The 15492-nt window shown below is 42.8% G+C and overlaps 1 protein-coding gene across 2 annotated transcripts in view; it reads left to right on the top strand.

The window, feature by feature from the left end:
* CYFIP1 (cytoplasmic FMR1 interacting protein 1) overlaps positions 1–15492 on the top strand; it is an 83088-nt gene that overhangs the window by 61881 nt on the left and 5715 nt on the right. For both annotated transcript variants that reach the window (XM_061998206.1, XM_061998199.1), the window contains exons 24-26: positions 3459–3602; positions 5119–5209; positions 13589–13719. In XM_061998206.1, the coding sequence (XP_061854190.1) occupies positions 3459–3602; positions 5119–5209; positions 13589–13719 (366 nt within the window). The remainder of the gene's footprint in view (positions 1–3458; positions 3603–5118; positions 5210–13588; positions 13720–15492) is intronic.

The raw sequence follows: 15492 nt of genomic DNA, 5'->3' as shown, positions 1-15492 counted from the left end.
GACACGTTCCTGTGTGACCTGATCTAGGTGAACCTGCTTCTGCAGGGGTTGGACTAGATGATCTCTAAAGGTCCCTTCCAACCCCTACCGTTCTATGATTCTATGATCAAGACGTTCATCTGCATGTATTTTCTTAAGATTTGACCTTTAATTTCTCTCTCCTATCGGTGCCTGAGACCCCCTGTTCTGTGTGTGGAGAGCTATGGAAACACTCATGTTGTACTCAAGGGATACAGCTTTAGGGTTGCCCACCCAATGTGGTGTTTTTGGAGTTGATCTTTTTAGTCACCTCTAATCTAACAGCAGGACCGGTATGTTAGGAGTCTAACAATTAGCCAAGTGTCTATTTTAGTTTAGGTTCACAGAAAAAATGGATGAGTATTTGGAAACAGCCCTCCTCCACAAAATCATCACAAGCCCATGGTCCTTAGAACAGAACTTCCCAGAGAGGCAAATGAATGAGGCCGAGGAACCCTCTGGAACAGGGTGACCTGCAGCGGGTCATTCAGGGATGTCTGTCCAGCCTTGAACATCTCCAAGGACAGAGACTCTATAGCCTCTCTGTTTGGCAATTCTCAGAGTAGTGAAGATTTTTCCTGATACTTAAATGAGAATTGCTGTTTGTGCCCTTTACCCCTTGTCCTGTCACTTGAGCACTGGCGAGCAAGGTTAGCTCCATCATTTTTACTCCCCAGTTTAGTTGCTTATGCATGTGGATGTGAATCTCCCTGAGCCTCCTCTTCTCCAGGCTGAACAGTCGCAGCTCTCAGCCTTTCCTCTCAGCAAAGATGCTCCAGTCCCTTGATCATCTTTGAGGTCCACTGCTGATATCTCCCATACATCTCTCTGTGTCTCTCCTGTTCTGAGGAGACAAGCCCTGGACTCGGTACTCCAGATGTGCCTCACCTATGTCGAGTAGAAGTGATGAATCATCTCCCTCAACATGCTGGCAGTGCTCTGCCTAATGCAGCCCCGCTGGTTGTTAGTACACCCTTTCTGCAAGGACATACTGCTGGCTTGTGGTGGGCTACTTGTTCACCAGGACCCTCAAGATAACAAACCCAAAGTCTGCAAAACCCACTTTCTGGTGGTCAGGCTGTTCTGCTGTATGGTTTTGTCGCATAGATGGAGACAGAAGTTCAGACATGTAGAAGTATAAAAAAACCTTTAAGTAAATTTCAGTACTGGGAACTTCTTTAATTTTCACATTGCAGAAATAAATAGCTTGAGAGTTGGGCAAAGAAGAGCCTTATGAGGTTCAATGAGGGCAAGTGCTGAGTCCTGCATCTGGGAAGGAACAACCCCATGCACCAGTACAGGCTGGGGATTGACCTGCTGGAGAGCAGCTCTGCAGAGACCTGGGAGTAATTGTTGATAATTAACTGAAAATGAGCCAGCAATGGCCAAGAAGACCAATGGCATCCTGGGATGCATCAAGAAGAGTGTGGCCAGCAGGTCAAGGGAAGTTCTCCTCTCTCTCTACTCTGCTCTGGTGAGGCCTCATCTGGAGTCCTGTGTCCAGTTCTGGGCTTCCCAGCTCAAGAGGGACAGGGAAGTGCTGGAGAAAGTCAAGCGCAGGGCCACCAAGATGATCAGGGGAATGGAGCATCTTCCTTATGAGGAAAGGCTGCGGGAACTGGGGCTGTTTAGTCTGGAGAAGAGGAGACTGAGAGGAGATTTTATTAACATTTATAAATATCTAAAGGGTGGGTGTCAGGAGGTTGGGGCACCATTTTTTCTGTTGTATCTGGTGACAAGACAAGGGGTAATGGGATGAAGCTGGAACACAAAAGGTTCCATTTAAACATAATGTTTAAATCATCACATCTAAACATAAGCTATTTCACTGTTCAGGTGAGGGAGCCCTTGCACAGGCTGCCCAAGGATGGTGTGGAGTCTCCTTCTCTGGAGGTTTTCAAGACTTTCCTGGACATGTTCCTGTGTGACCTGATCTAGGTGACCCTGCTTCTGCAGGGGAGTTGGACTAGATGATCTCTAAATGTCCCTTCCAACCCTACCATTCTATGATTCTAAGTTCCTGTGGTTATTGAAGCATGATAAAATTTGTGTAATTTTGTGTGTGTTTTAATAACATGCAAAGTTTATCACTTAGGTCAGGAGTTGCCTAATTCAGAAAGTTGGTTTTGGATCTGTAATTCTCTCTTGTTATGAGATAGACACTCTCTTCTGAGCCTGCACCTTCATGTATTTTTTCCATAGTGCATCAATTTTTGACCCATGAAGGTTTGGGAAGTGCATTTAAGTCATCCACAAAAGGTGATCAAAAGGTGTTAACTTGTTGCCAAATATGCATTCACTAGAATCCAGTTTATACATTTGTAAGATCATAGTTCAAAACATGTTGGAAACTCTATAGACATTTACAACATAAAAATGTGCACCTTCTATCCTGATCTCTTCTAAAGATGAAGTATAAGCCCATTTCTTTTATGATACTGATACCCTCTAAGAGCTTGATAGAGTATCAGGACTTGAATTCCTAGTAGTTTCTTCGTGCAGTGCCATGTGTTGTGGTTTCTGGTATCGACTGGCATGGATGATTGGGGCAGGATCTGCACTGAAGGGAAGGTCAGAGGTGGTGTTTGATACTGGTGAAGGAAAATTTTTTGTTACAGCTGATGTGTGTAGAGTTCAAATCTAACAGTGTGCTGCCTTTCATGTGTGTGTCAAAACGAGAACTGCAGAAGAGGAACACAATAGAACCTTCAGCAAGAAAGGTAGACAAGAACCCCTTTTAAAACTAAATTTCAGGATATTAGGAGGACAAGCCACTTAAAGAAATGGGGGATGTTAATTTAACTCCTCTTTGATCCCTACACGGCATCAGTCTGTACAGTTGTATTCACTTTAAAGAAGTAATGATTTATATGGCAAAGCACCTGGTCCTATTTACAAAACTCTGGAAGAATTTCCATGAGGTTACATCTCAGACTTAGCTATACACAAGATCAAAGCGAAACGAAGGGGTTTGAAAGAGAGATCCTTATTAATTAGTCACAGAGAGCAGTAACTGCAGAAAGCAGGCTCTTTTTGTAGTTGAGTCCCCAGAGACTTAAAACACTTATGAACTGAAAATTGAAGTAATTGCTTTCAAGATGTTTTGTTCATAAAATGGATATGATATAGGAATAGAAGCTGGGCTTTAAATTCAGGGATCTGAACACTGACATTGACTACTCATGCAAAAGAGGAAAAGTTAATGTCTTTATAAGTGGTAAGTGGAAGATGCCTGGTGGGGAAAAAGCGTGAGTTTTCCTTGGCAATACAGAGATTTTGGTTGGATTTCTTGCCTAGTTTTGTATTTTGCTTTCCTGGAGAAAGATATACAAAGTTATTATTTTATTTTTAATATGTGTTAAAATGCTGTTTAAATAAGATGGTTACAAAGATGTAGTAAGCTGCAGTGTTCATTAACCAAATCTGTTCTCTCATTTTAGGCATTGAATCTGGCATATTCCAGCATCTACAGCAACTACAGGAATTTCGTTGGTCCCCCTCACTTTAAAGTCATCTGTAGGCTCCTTGGCTATCAGGGTATTGCTGTGGTGATGGAGGAGCTGCTGAAAGTTGTCAAGAGCCTGGTATGCCAGTTGTCTTTCATTTTCTGCTACTCCAAATGGTTTCTGATAGGAAATGTCTCAAGAAAAACAAAGCTAAAGTAAGATCTCAGATGAAACTAACAAAAATGGTACTTTAATTGAAGTTCAATCTAAGCTGTGTTTGAGAGTAACCAGTGTCTCGTGAGAGCAGTAGAAGATGTGTCTTGGTTGCCTGTGTAGTGTTTTGAAAACTATGGATTCTTCATTGGGGATGAATTTAACTGATGGAGATCTGTGCTTTTAGGTCCTGAGTAAACTCTGTAAAAGAACAAATGTTTCAGATTAGCTGATTTGAAAAGTTTGTACTGTAAATTCACTGTCTCGATATTTTTCTGAGAACAGCTGGAGGGATGCTTTCTGCCTCGTTTGGCTTCAGGGCTTTCATTAATAACATTGACAGATGATGCCTTAATAACAAGGAAGGTTTAATCTCTGTGCCTGATCTAGCAATAGATAGCATCAAGCCTATTTAGAAGAGTGCTCAGACCAGATGTTGAAGAAGTTATCCTTAAAGCCTGGTTACTTTGTATTGGAAAGAGCCATTTCTGTAACTAGGAGGAGGTACAGGGGCTGACTGTTTGCTATATTATTAGTATCTATGTATACACAGTTAAGTTTAAGCCAAAGAAATTGTCTTTTTCTCCTTGTCCTTGTTGCCTGTAAGGAGCATACTGCCAAAATAATCCATCTATACCAGGGAGTAGCTGTAGTATTTGTAATCTTGACACATTCAACACTTTGATTGCAGTGATTGCCACAGTGTTCTAAGTATGTTTGTGATGTTCCTAGAAAGGTTGGAGCCCGCTTGAAGAGATGCTGTGGCATAAGCTTTAGGGAAAGAGGAAAACCCAGTTATTTTTCATGGTTTGGGGTCGAGTGTTGGTGTGTTGTTTTGGGAGAATTTTAGAATTATTTATTTAGGTGGTAAGTCATCTCAGCTCATTAAAGGTGGTATTGAACGCTTGGGCATTTGTGAAGAAGGTTCAAAGGTCTTGGGGGAGGTACCCTGCTGATGCAAATACTTAGATGTAAGGAGACAGGTAAGAGATAGGTGACTAGTGGGAGGAAGGCAGACTGACTGTAGGCTGGGCCCACATCTGGAATAGCCGGTTCTGAGCTGTTACAGACATACTCAACACTAAGGATTTGTCTCTTGCTGCATTTGAAAGCATTCAAAGGCAACTCTTTTACCAAAAATCAGAAAGTTGGTGGACAATAAAGACAGTCTGCAAGAAAGAACTGGATTTCTTTCTTTTCTTACCTTTCTGGCCTTAGGTGGTATGTCACTCTTCCTGTGGCAAGAAGCAGCTGATGCTACATGAAGGAAAGTGCAATCATACTCATTTGAAAAAGTTACCTTCTTTAAGATGATGACTGACAGAGTTAAATGCAAGATTTTTAGAGCTTGTTCAGTTCATGTGTAGTTTGAATGCAGTTTGTTGTGAAGTTTCTTAGTTCAATAACCCTGACGTGTTTACACACATCTGTTTTCTCTTAGTTACAAGGGACGATACTTCAGTATGTCAAGACCCTAATGGAAGTGATGCCCAAGATCTGTAGGTTACCGAGACATGAGTATGGTTCTCCAGGTTAGTTCATGTTTGGTGTTATTATAGCAGCCTTGACAAGGTGACGCTAGTCACCATCTTCTGGATCATGTGTACCTCTGTCTTTCACTCCCTCTCTTCTCTCCCAATAATCAGAACTCTTAGTTTTGGGGTTTTTTCATAATTAAAAAATCTGAAAGTACTTCAATAAAGTTTTAAGAGTTCTGTGCTTAGGGGAAAACAAAAGCATGACAGTCTATATAAAGACAGCCTTAGGAGCTGAATAGTTCCTGTTTCTAGTTTTTGTCAGCAGCATGTTGAGCTTTTCCTTCTGCAAGTTAGCCTCTTAGGCTTGTTCTGTTTAAGTGTCTTAATTTTGATAAGCCTGTTTGTCCAGAAAAACCTCTCTTCCCTTTTCCTTTGCTCTTACCAAATGTAAAATAAAAGGAGTAATACTGCTGAGGCAAACTGGTCCTGCCAGAATAGTTATGTGGGGTGCATCTTAGCCACTTAACAGGAGGTGTGACAGTTGCAGAAGAAGAAATGACTTTGAAAGCTGCTTGCCACTATGGAGAAATAATTGGCTAATTAATATTTATCACATTGTTCACTGAAATTCTGAAACTGCTTCCCCCCCCCCCAAAAAAAAATATTCCTCCTCCACAACTTCTAATTAACACAAATTAATCCTTCCATTGCCACCCACTGCCTGAGTATATCTTTATTTTTTGAGAGTCGCTTAGGTTTATTAAATGCCACTCCAGCTGGAATGAGGCTGGGTGTTTTTTCTGCTTCCCACAGCTTGCTTGACGCTCATTACCAATGTTAAACGAAATCGAGGGCTTACTAAGTGTTTCCTTCCTGTTTTTCTCCCTGGAGCATAGAAATGGATGAATCATGGTGGTTAGCAGTCTAAAAATAATCTCTCTGAGGTTTTTAGCCACTCATTAAGGTCTGAATGCAAAAGCAATAGGTATTCTCAAATATAGATTATGCATCACCGGGGTCTGTGATGCCACAGGTGACATTAGGAAGCTCGTGTGTCTTGCCAGAAGTGCTCACCTGTAAGGAGTAAGTATTTGGCAGGAGATGCCAGGGACTTAAACAGGAGCTTTCTATTGAGGTTAAATGCAACCCATGCTATGGGTAAGGCAAAACTTTACTTGAGCAATGGTAGCCTTCACAGGATCAATTAAAACATTTTGAAATGCTTTGTTAGACTGTTTTGTGGAGATCACAAACTGCTGTGACCTCACTTTTACTCTTGCAAAAGAAATCCCCTATGTTGAGATACCTGCTGAACCGAGAGATCAGAGTAGCTCTTGGTTTTATGATGAAAGGTCGCACAATTATAATTGGATTGGATCTCAGAAATCCATCTGATTCTCTGCTTCTTCTTTGCCCCTGTTTCTTGACACATGGATTTTTCCTGTTCTGAACTATTTGTAGCAATGGACACTTAAAAATCTCCCCGAGAGTCTCTTCCAAGAAATGGCAGAGACAGCTTTTATAGCACTGTCACACCACCTCTCCCTTTGCTTTTGAAGACACCAGACAGAAGAGGGTTCTGGAGGCTCAAGGCACTTCATCCCTCTATCCCATCACTGAAGAATCATGTTGTGCTCTCTTGACACCTCCTCATCATGGAGCAGCTCTGACTGACAAAATATTCTCTGCGATGAGGATGTACTGTATATTCTAGCCCTTATCTGGCATGTTGAGGAGGAACTGCCATATTGTAGAGGGACAGGCTCAAACTGTGCTTGATTGGAATCACTGTCCTCTCCTTTCTGTGCCACACTCTGTAGCAGTCTTTGCCACACCTTGTTTCCTAAGTTTACCACAGAAAACGCAAGCTAATACGTGCCAACTCTTGTCTGTTCCCTCCTCTGCCTCTGAAATCTTCCCGCAGGAGTTAGTAGTTGTAGTAGTAAGTCTGTGGAGCATGTCTGTATGCTGCTTCTATTATATCATAACAAACCATTTAATCACTTTTATAATTGGAACTACCTACACGTACAGACCAAAACTGTGATTCCAATCCGTGGATTAAGCATGTAGATTCCCATCTGTCTTGATGTAACATTCATTTATCGATTCAGAATTCATTTCCTGAGTCCATTCTCCCTAAGCAAAGTGATTTAAGTGTGCTCAGTAAGTAAGCCTCTAGCTATTTCATACACCTCAGACTTTTAATTTGGAGGGTTTTGTTTGGACTCCAATTGCAATTCCTTGAGCTCTACATAATCAGCGCTCTAGACTGCTTCTAAATGGTGATTTATTCCTGCTAAAAGGAGCAGGGGACAGACAGTGGCACCAGACTCGTTCAGGCCTCCTGTTTGCCAATGGGCTTGTTTCCATAGGAACGGTCTAAAGCAGTGAGGAACTTGCTCATCTTGTAGTCATAAAAATATTTGTCTAAAAATACATTAAGCATAAAGATTTTTAAAGGGACCTTTGAAAGTCACTAAAGCTCTTAAAGGAATATTGGCCTGTGAGAGTTTGAATGTTCATCTTGTAGGTAACTTTTACTTCTGCCGTTTTTCCTGTGTTTGAATACAGCATTCCTGCTTTTGATAAGTTTGTGTTTCACGTCCTGCCACTCTGAAGTGGTGTCAGACACAACAAGGAAAGTAATTTGTCAACTGTGCTGCAAGATGAGGCTTAGGTTTTTGTCACTGGTACATCACCCTTCCAAAACAAAGTGGGTTTTTTTGAAAACAAAACAAACCAATGAGCTTAGCAAGTTATAAACTTGTTGAGAAAGTAGCTTAATAGTGTGGTTTTTTTCCTAAGTGTGCACCATTTCCATGCTTCTTATTTAAAAAAAATAAGATGCCATAAATGCTCCTGTTCAGCGGGATCTCGACCAGCTGGAGAGTTGGGCAGAGAGGAACCTCATGAGGTTCAACAAGGGCAAGTGCAGAGTCCTGCATCTGGGAAGGAACAACCCCATGCACCAGTACAGGCTGGGGGTCAAACTGCTGGAGAGCAGCTCTGCAGAGAGAGAGCCGGGAGTCCTGATTGATAATAAACTAAACATAAAGCCAGCAATGTGCCCTCGTGGCCAAGAAGCCCAATGGCATCCTGGGAGGCATCAAGAAGAGTGTTGCCAGCAGGTTGAAGGAAGTTCTTCTCCCCCTCTACTCTGCTCTGGTGAGGCCTCATCTGGAGTCCTGTGTCCAGTTCTGGGCTCCTCAGCTCAAGCAGGACAGGGAGGCGCTGGAGAGAGTCCAGCGCAGGGCCACCAAGATGATCAGGGGACTGGAACATCTTTCATATGAGGAAAGGCTGTGGGAACTGGGGCTGTTTAGTCTGGAGGAGACTGAGGGCGGGGTATCTCATTAATATTTACAAATATCTAAATGGTGGGTGTCAGGAGGTTGGGACATCCCTTTTTTCAATGGTATCTAGCAACAGAACAAGGGATAATAGGATAAAGCTGGAACACAAAAAGTTCCATTTAAACATAAGAAAAAACTATTTCACTGTGATGGTGAGGGAGCCCTGGCACAGGCTGCCCAGGGAGAGTGTGGAGGTCTTCAAAACCCACCTGGACGTGTTTCTGTGTGACATGATCTAGGTGAACCTGTTCTGCAGGGAGTTTGAACTAGATGATTTATAAAGGTCTCTTCCAACCCCTAAAATTCTGTGGCTCTATGAAATGAAATCAGAGAAACCTGGAAGCTATCCATTGGCTAAAGATTTGGGAGGGAATAGCAGACTGAAAGAATTTGGGGGCAACCCAGATCACCTAGATGGTTGTGAAAGGGCAGTAAGAACTCATTTAGATATGCAGGACAGTAGGATATTTCTTTCTAGCAAAATAAACACAGTGCACAGGTTCTGTGATCATAGTTTCCAGATGTGTGTATGTGCTTAAACCTTGGGAACATTTCTGTTGAAAGGAATGGCCTGACTGCTGAAATGCAGAGTTAATGATGTCTCTTGTGAGCCAAAAACATATTTGTAGCTACTATTTGAAGGTCTGTATGAAAGTGAATGTAAACTGAAGGTCTTTTATAGCACTCAGTTTCTTGAGAGCAGTTTTGCTGTTGCAGATGAGCAGATTTTATTTGCCAACAGTCATGTAAAACTACCCAAGACACAACTAGACCAAGAATTACATTCAACACCTGGTTTGTTGTGAGTCAGCAATTCAATTCTAGAATTAATGGCTAAATTTTTGTCTTAATCTTTCAGGTACCAGAAGTGTTACAAGCTCTGTAATGTGTTTGATTTCAGTCTGTAAGTGTGAAATGAGCTTGTTTGATAGAAAGTGAAAGGTGACCCAAGTGAAGAAATCCAACCAACTTTGTGTTGCATGTGTTGATTTGGTCCTAAATTAATTCATGTACAGGCTGCACAGCTGAAACTTGGCATCTGCTGTTTGAGTGCTGTTGAGATGGGATTTTTGGAAGCAAAGACGGAACTTAATCCTTTACTAATCTTCTGTTCTACACTGGATCTATTTTATATCAACAGCCTTTGCTTCTGTGGAGATCTGTGTAAATCGGAAAGTGGGATTATAAAATTGATTATCATGACACTTCATATCATTTCTTGAATAGAGAGGTTTAATTACAGTTGCTTTCTTGGAGAGAGGGATTTATTTGATTCATTTGCCTTGCAAAATACTGTGTATATATTTAACTAATTCAGTGGCTTATGAATTGTACCCGTAAATAAAATTAGGAGAAAGAGGAAGAGCTGCATGCAGTTAAGTGAAATTAACTTTCCTAAGACACTTGTTCTTTTTACAGGGCTTCAGTTTGCCTACACAGTCTTTCCTAAACATACAGTTCTGGGCACTGTACAGTGTCAGGAAGTATAACGTGGAATGCCATTGCTCAAACGTTAATGAAAACACGGTGATGTATTTCTGCCACGGGACTCTGTTGCAGCGCAGATCCTACTTTCAGTGTCATTTCCATTCCGTTGAAAATAGCCTGTGTACCTCTGTAAAATTTAGTTTGTTTTGCTGGTAAATCAAACCTGGAAGTTGTACACCACTGATGGCAGCATTTGGAACAACTGCTAAAGACTGGGTGGCAGATTTTTGAAGTAGTGAGATGTTTTGTTGGTGAATGTATGTGTGTAGGGGGGATGTATTTATCTCTCTGTTTATGGAGACTGGGGCTTTGGGTGGTGAAATAAGGGTCTTGCTTAAGGACCTGGAGAAGAATTCTTCACCTTGAGTGACTGTAAAAGACAACATGTAATTTTTATGGTATGAACCTCAAGCCTCTTTAACTTCTCTTATGCTGCTGCTTTTAGGCAGAGTTGCTGTCTTGCTTTGGTTTCAGTCACACCTTCAGTATGAATTCCTCGTTGCTGACCCTCTGCTGCTCCTGGTTTCTCTCTGTGCCATCCTGCTCCTTAATATTTGCTGTAGGTGACATGGGATATTCTCAGGATTTCATTGTCCCTGTAACATTGAGAAAATTTTCTCTTTATCTTTCTGGACATTGATCCCTTTTCTGAAACTTTCCACAGAAGCCACAGGTCTGAACTCCCCTTCTTTTCCATCCTTGTCATGACAGATGGTTGTTTCTGTGTTGCAGTAGCAGAATTGTCCTTGCTGCTCTGTTCAGCTTCTATTTCTCACCCAGTTGCTTCCCTCACAAGCTAAATGGGAAAATTTCTTCATGTCTGTCCTTGTCACCAATATCCTAGTTGCTCAGAAGTGCTTTCTCACCATGGTGACCGTGTGGAGAAGTCTACGGTTACTTGCTGTGCTTCGGGGAGTCTTACAGCCCTTCTGTTGATTCACCATCAGTTTCTGTGTACATGTTGTGGATGTTAAGCTCAGAACCGTCAGTAGATATTCTAGTTTGACTTCCTTTATGGCACAGACCCAAGCCCAGGATGACACAATCCAGAAAGTCATGGTATGAGGAAAGTGTTTGACTTGACTTCTAGCAGTTGATCCTTAGAAGACCTTTGATGCTAGGTGTGGAAGCCCTTTCCCAACAGGCAAAAACACAAAGGGAGTACTAGTGTGTGTAACTAAAACACATGAAAAAAAAAAGTGTGTAGCTAAGGCTTGCTTCAGTTCCCTCACTTTGTATTTTTTCCCTAACATCAACATTTTCTTTCTGAGAAATGTTCTGCTTTATCACTCTGCCTTTTCTACTTCGTTGCCATGGAGGGCAGGTATGTTTAAACCACAAACACAAGTGCTCACTGCTGCTACACCACCTAGGGACTGCAATTGGTCTTCATACCACTGTGCTGAATGAACACAGAGCTTTTGCATTGCATAGTCCTCATGTTACGTGAAGGAGGGTGCTGGTGATGTGCTGGTGTGACTGGTTTGTGTTTTTAGCTAGATTTGAATGCCTTTGAATAAATTGAGCTCACCAATGCACTCGCTACATCTGACCTTCCTCCATTAGTTTTTCAGTTCTGTGGGGCTTTTGTTGAGTTGTTAAATGACTCAAGTGAGATCTGAAGTTTATCTCTGCTGAATGCACATTTGAACACTCATTTACTGCAGACTTTCTACTGACACACCTGAGATGTAACTGAGCTGCTCCTGCATCCCCTCACCATACACTTGACTGACATTTTGTGTTAGTAATTAGTTTCTGTAGTTAGCCATGCAGCTCCTTTCTTCACTGTATATTTTCAAGTTCCCCTGCTGAATTTGAGGGATTTACTTGAAATATATCAGCTCCAGGCTGTGTTTCAGATTTGTGTGCTCCCCTCTGAGCTGTTGCCTTGCTGGGTACACACCAAGGGCTAATCTCCTGCATGGGAAGTGTCCATCAGCTGCACCTGGGAAACAGAAGAGAAAAGTGGTGGGAGGCATCTGTGCTCTCTTTCCTTGTCTCCTTTCAATTGCTTTAGATGTGATTGGGTCGACTTAATTCAGTGCAATGGAAATGACCTGCCAAATGTAGCATGCAATTTGAAAGCATTACAGGGTGCATTTTCTTCTGCCATCAGTTAAGGGTTTTGGTGTCTTTTTAAAAGGGTCAGGCTTGTGCAGACAGATGGAAAAATGCTGATAAACATTAACTTGTAAAAAGCCAGAGAACTGTCTGACCTGCTGCAGTTGTCTGCTCTTCCTGGCCCATCCTGCACGTGGCTTTAAACTCCACCGTGTTGAGTGCTGACCAGGTTGAGGCCCTGCAGAAGCTGCCAGGCCCAAAGTCTCCTGAGCTCATCTCAACCAAAGGACTGAACAACCTTCCTGAGGCCAGGGTAAGGGAGCTGGAAATCCACCAGCATGTTAAGTGACACTGTTGTTTTGGAGAGGTTCATGGAAAAGACATGTGTTTATGTAAATTATGTGGGGTTTAAAATCAGAATTTTGCTGTTTTTTAACAGCTTTTGCCAAAACTTTAACAGAAACAGTGTTTCTGAATGTGCTTGTCAACAGGATCTGATGTACCCTTGCCAGCAGAGCCTGACTTGTGATTTCTGTGTTTGGCTTAGTGAGGTTGCAGATCACCTCTGACTGGCAGTAGTACCATCAGAGCTGTATCCTGATACCACCTCTGTTCCCTGTACATTTAGCTCTCTGCTTCTGCCTGGCTCTGGCGTCCTTGAAAACTAATAGCTGTGAACTGACCGTGTCAGGTGGTGCAGCAAATTGAGGGACAGAGGCTGGAATGGGACTGACACCAGACACGAACCCATCCCTCTTCCTGCTCCTCACAGAATCACACAGAATCATAGAATGGTAGGGATGGGAAGTGACCTCTAAATCAAGTCCAACCCCCTACTAAAGCAAGTCCACCTAGATCAGGTCACACAGGAACACATCCAGGTGGGTTTTGAAGACCTACAGAGAAGGAGACTTCACACCTTCCCTGGACAGCCTGTGCCAGGGCTCCCTCACCCTCACAGGAAAGAAGTTTTCTTTAACTGGAACTTTTGCTATTCCAGCTTTTTTCCATTACCCCTAGTCCTAGAAATTTCCTCCAGGAAATTGTTTACTTACCACTTATATTAGCTCTTTTTCTTCCAGGAGTGAGAAGCTAGGCACCTTGTTTTGTGTGATTTATCCAGTTAAAAAGGTCAGCACCTCACTGGCTTAATGCTTTATAACCTTCAGATTTTGAATGTATTTAAACACTGCTCCTTTCAGTTTCCTCCTGGCTGCACATCTGGAGATAAAAATCTCCTTTATGTGCTGATACATGGGGAGAGAGCTATAAACATGTAACCTTGCTTACCTGTGCTCTGGTACAGTGTTTTTATGCACGCTCACTGCAAGCTTTGAACAAGCAAATTGGTTAGAAAATTGGTGTGCTTTTGAGGCAGAAGGAAAAATGAATCCTGATCCTTGTGACTCTAACCCACGTGACCAGAATCTTTTTCTCTTCTTTCCTAAGGTGTGCCTGGGTGATCACCACTAGATTTCTTTCTGGCTCCCGAGACTTAATTTGTTTGCTTCTCTCTTGATTTCAGGTATCTTGGAGTTTTTCCACCATCAGTTGAAGGACATCGTTGAATATGCAGAACTGAAGACTGTCTGTTTCCAGAACTTGCGGGAAGTGGGAAATGCTGTCCTGTTTTGCCTCCTCATCGAACAGAGTCTGGTAGGTCCCTGCTGTGCTAGTTAAAAACCCATCTGTCTTTCAAAATGTGCTCTCAATTTTTTATTACTAACATCATAAATAACAAGGCTGAAATCTGCAAGTTTGCCATTGCTGATGAGCAGATGGGTTGAGACAGTTCCCTGCTCTCCGAGCTCTTGCAGCCTTGCAGGGGCTTTCATGTCTGTGAGACAGCAGCGATGCCTGGCTTTGCTGGGTGAGACACATTGCGTTTGTACAGTACCTGGCGATCAAATAGTACGACCATTATCACAAATCACAATTGCATATAGTATTCCTGCAGTTGGTCACGGTCTCTGAACTGGGCATCTGGTACTGTTCTTTTCTTTCCTTGCTTGTCATTCCTCTTGTCTGAAACATCGCGGAGTGAACATGGACTTCTTGGGCACCCTTCTTGCTGCCAGGATGGCTGCCAGTGGTGCCTGCTCTGCCAGACACTCATCAGTCCGAGTTTGAATGAGACTGATTTATGTCCACTTTTTCTTCTGCTTCCTCTCTGCCTAGCCTCTACCTCACAGCATGCAAAGCTCCCCACTGCTGAGGGCACAGTGCTGCAGTTGCTCTTGATCCTTACCTCTCCTTTTCTTTTCCCACTCTTCTTTCCCATTCTACAATCTCCTGTTCAAACAAAATGGCCAGACATTCAGTTTCTTGGTCATTATGCTTTCGGGTTCTGTAAGCAGAGGGAAAGTTGGGTATTGCTCATGGGCCAGAAAAACGAAGAGGTGTGCTGTCTTCCCTTTCTTTTCCTATGTTGTGTTTTTTGAAGCTTGGATAAGCAGTCTCTCCCTTGCCTGTGTGTACAGGACACTCTACCCACGCTGTGCAAGCACATGCTGGCACTGAGGCTGGGCTGTCCATCACAGAGAGCTTTGCTGAGTGCAATCCAGCTATGTCATTTCCTCAGCAAGCTGGCTGGGGGCCTGCCATTGCACAAAAATAAGTCCTGATGTAGGACTTCTTCCCTAGGGTGTATTAAAGCTGTTGATGGTAGATAAGGTAATGAAGACACACTGTTCCTGGTGCTAGAGGATCACTCCCTCGTGGTGGAGAGTAATCAGAGGGCCAAGTGGCAAGCAGTGAATGCGCCTTCAGTAATCATAGGACCATAGAATGGTAGGGTTGGAAGGGACCTTTAGAGATCATCTAGTCCAATCCCCCTGCAGAAGCAGGTCCACCTAGATCAGGTCACATAGGAATGTGTCCAGGCGGGTCTTGAAGGCCTCCAAGGAAGGAGACTCCACACCTTAATGACATAAGTGAAACAAAATGAGAAACTGGACTACTTGGGTTCAGGCTAATAGGGTGTGTAGAGAAAGGCCAAGCTAGCCTTCCTCTAGTTTTTGCCCTCATTGGTGCCCTGACGGCTTGTCTCAAACTTCAGTATTTTCTCACCATGGTCATCTATCATAACTTAAACTGGGATTTACCCTGGTGCAAAATGTAGGTCTGAGTGCATTTGTGCTAGCGGGTGGGTCTTGGCGATTTTGGCCGCCTAGCACATGCACATTTGTAGCATTGACAAAGAATCATAGAAGCATTTAGGTTGGAAAAGACCTTTAAAAGCAACAGGTCCTTCTCTAAGGATCCAGCTGTGGGAAAGGCATATTAGTTCCAGTACCCTGGCCTTGCTGAAGGGGTGTGGCTGATGAATGTCTCTTCTAATACTAGTGCCGAGAGACTACAAATAAGCAGGGCCTCTGCTCCAAAAATGAGGAAAGGGGTTTACCAAAGCCACGTGTCTGCTTCTGGTCA

Source organism: Colius striatus, chromosome 1 (genome assembly GCF_028858725.1).
Source record: "Colius striatus isolate bColStr4 chromosome 1, bColStr4.1.hap1, whole genome shotgun sequence".
Classification (NCBI taxonomy): domain Eukaryota; kingdom Metazoa; phylum Chordata; class Aves; order Coliiformes; family Coliidae; genus Colius; species Colius striatus.
The sequence above is the reverse complement of the archived record's forward strand: the minus strand, read 5'-3'. Positions and strand labels throughout refer to the sequence as shown.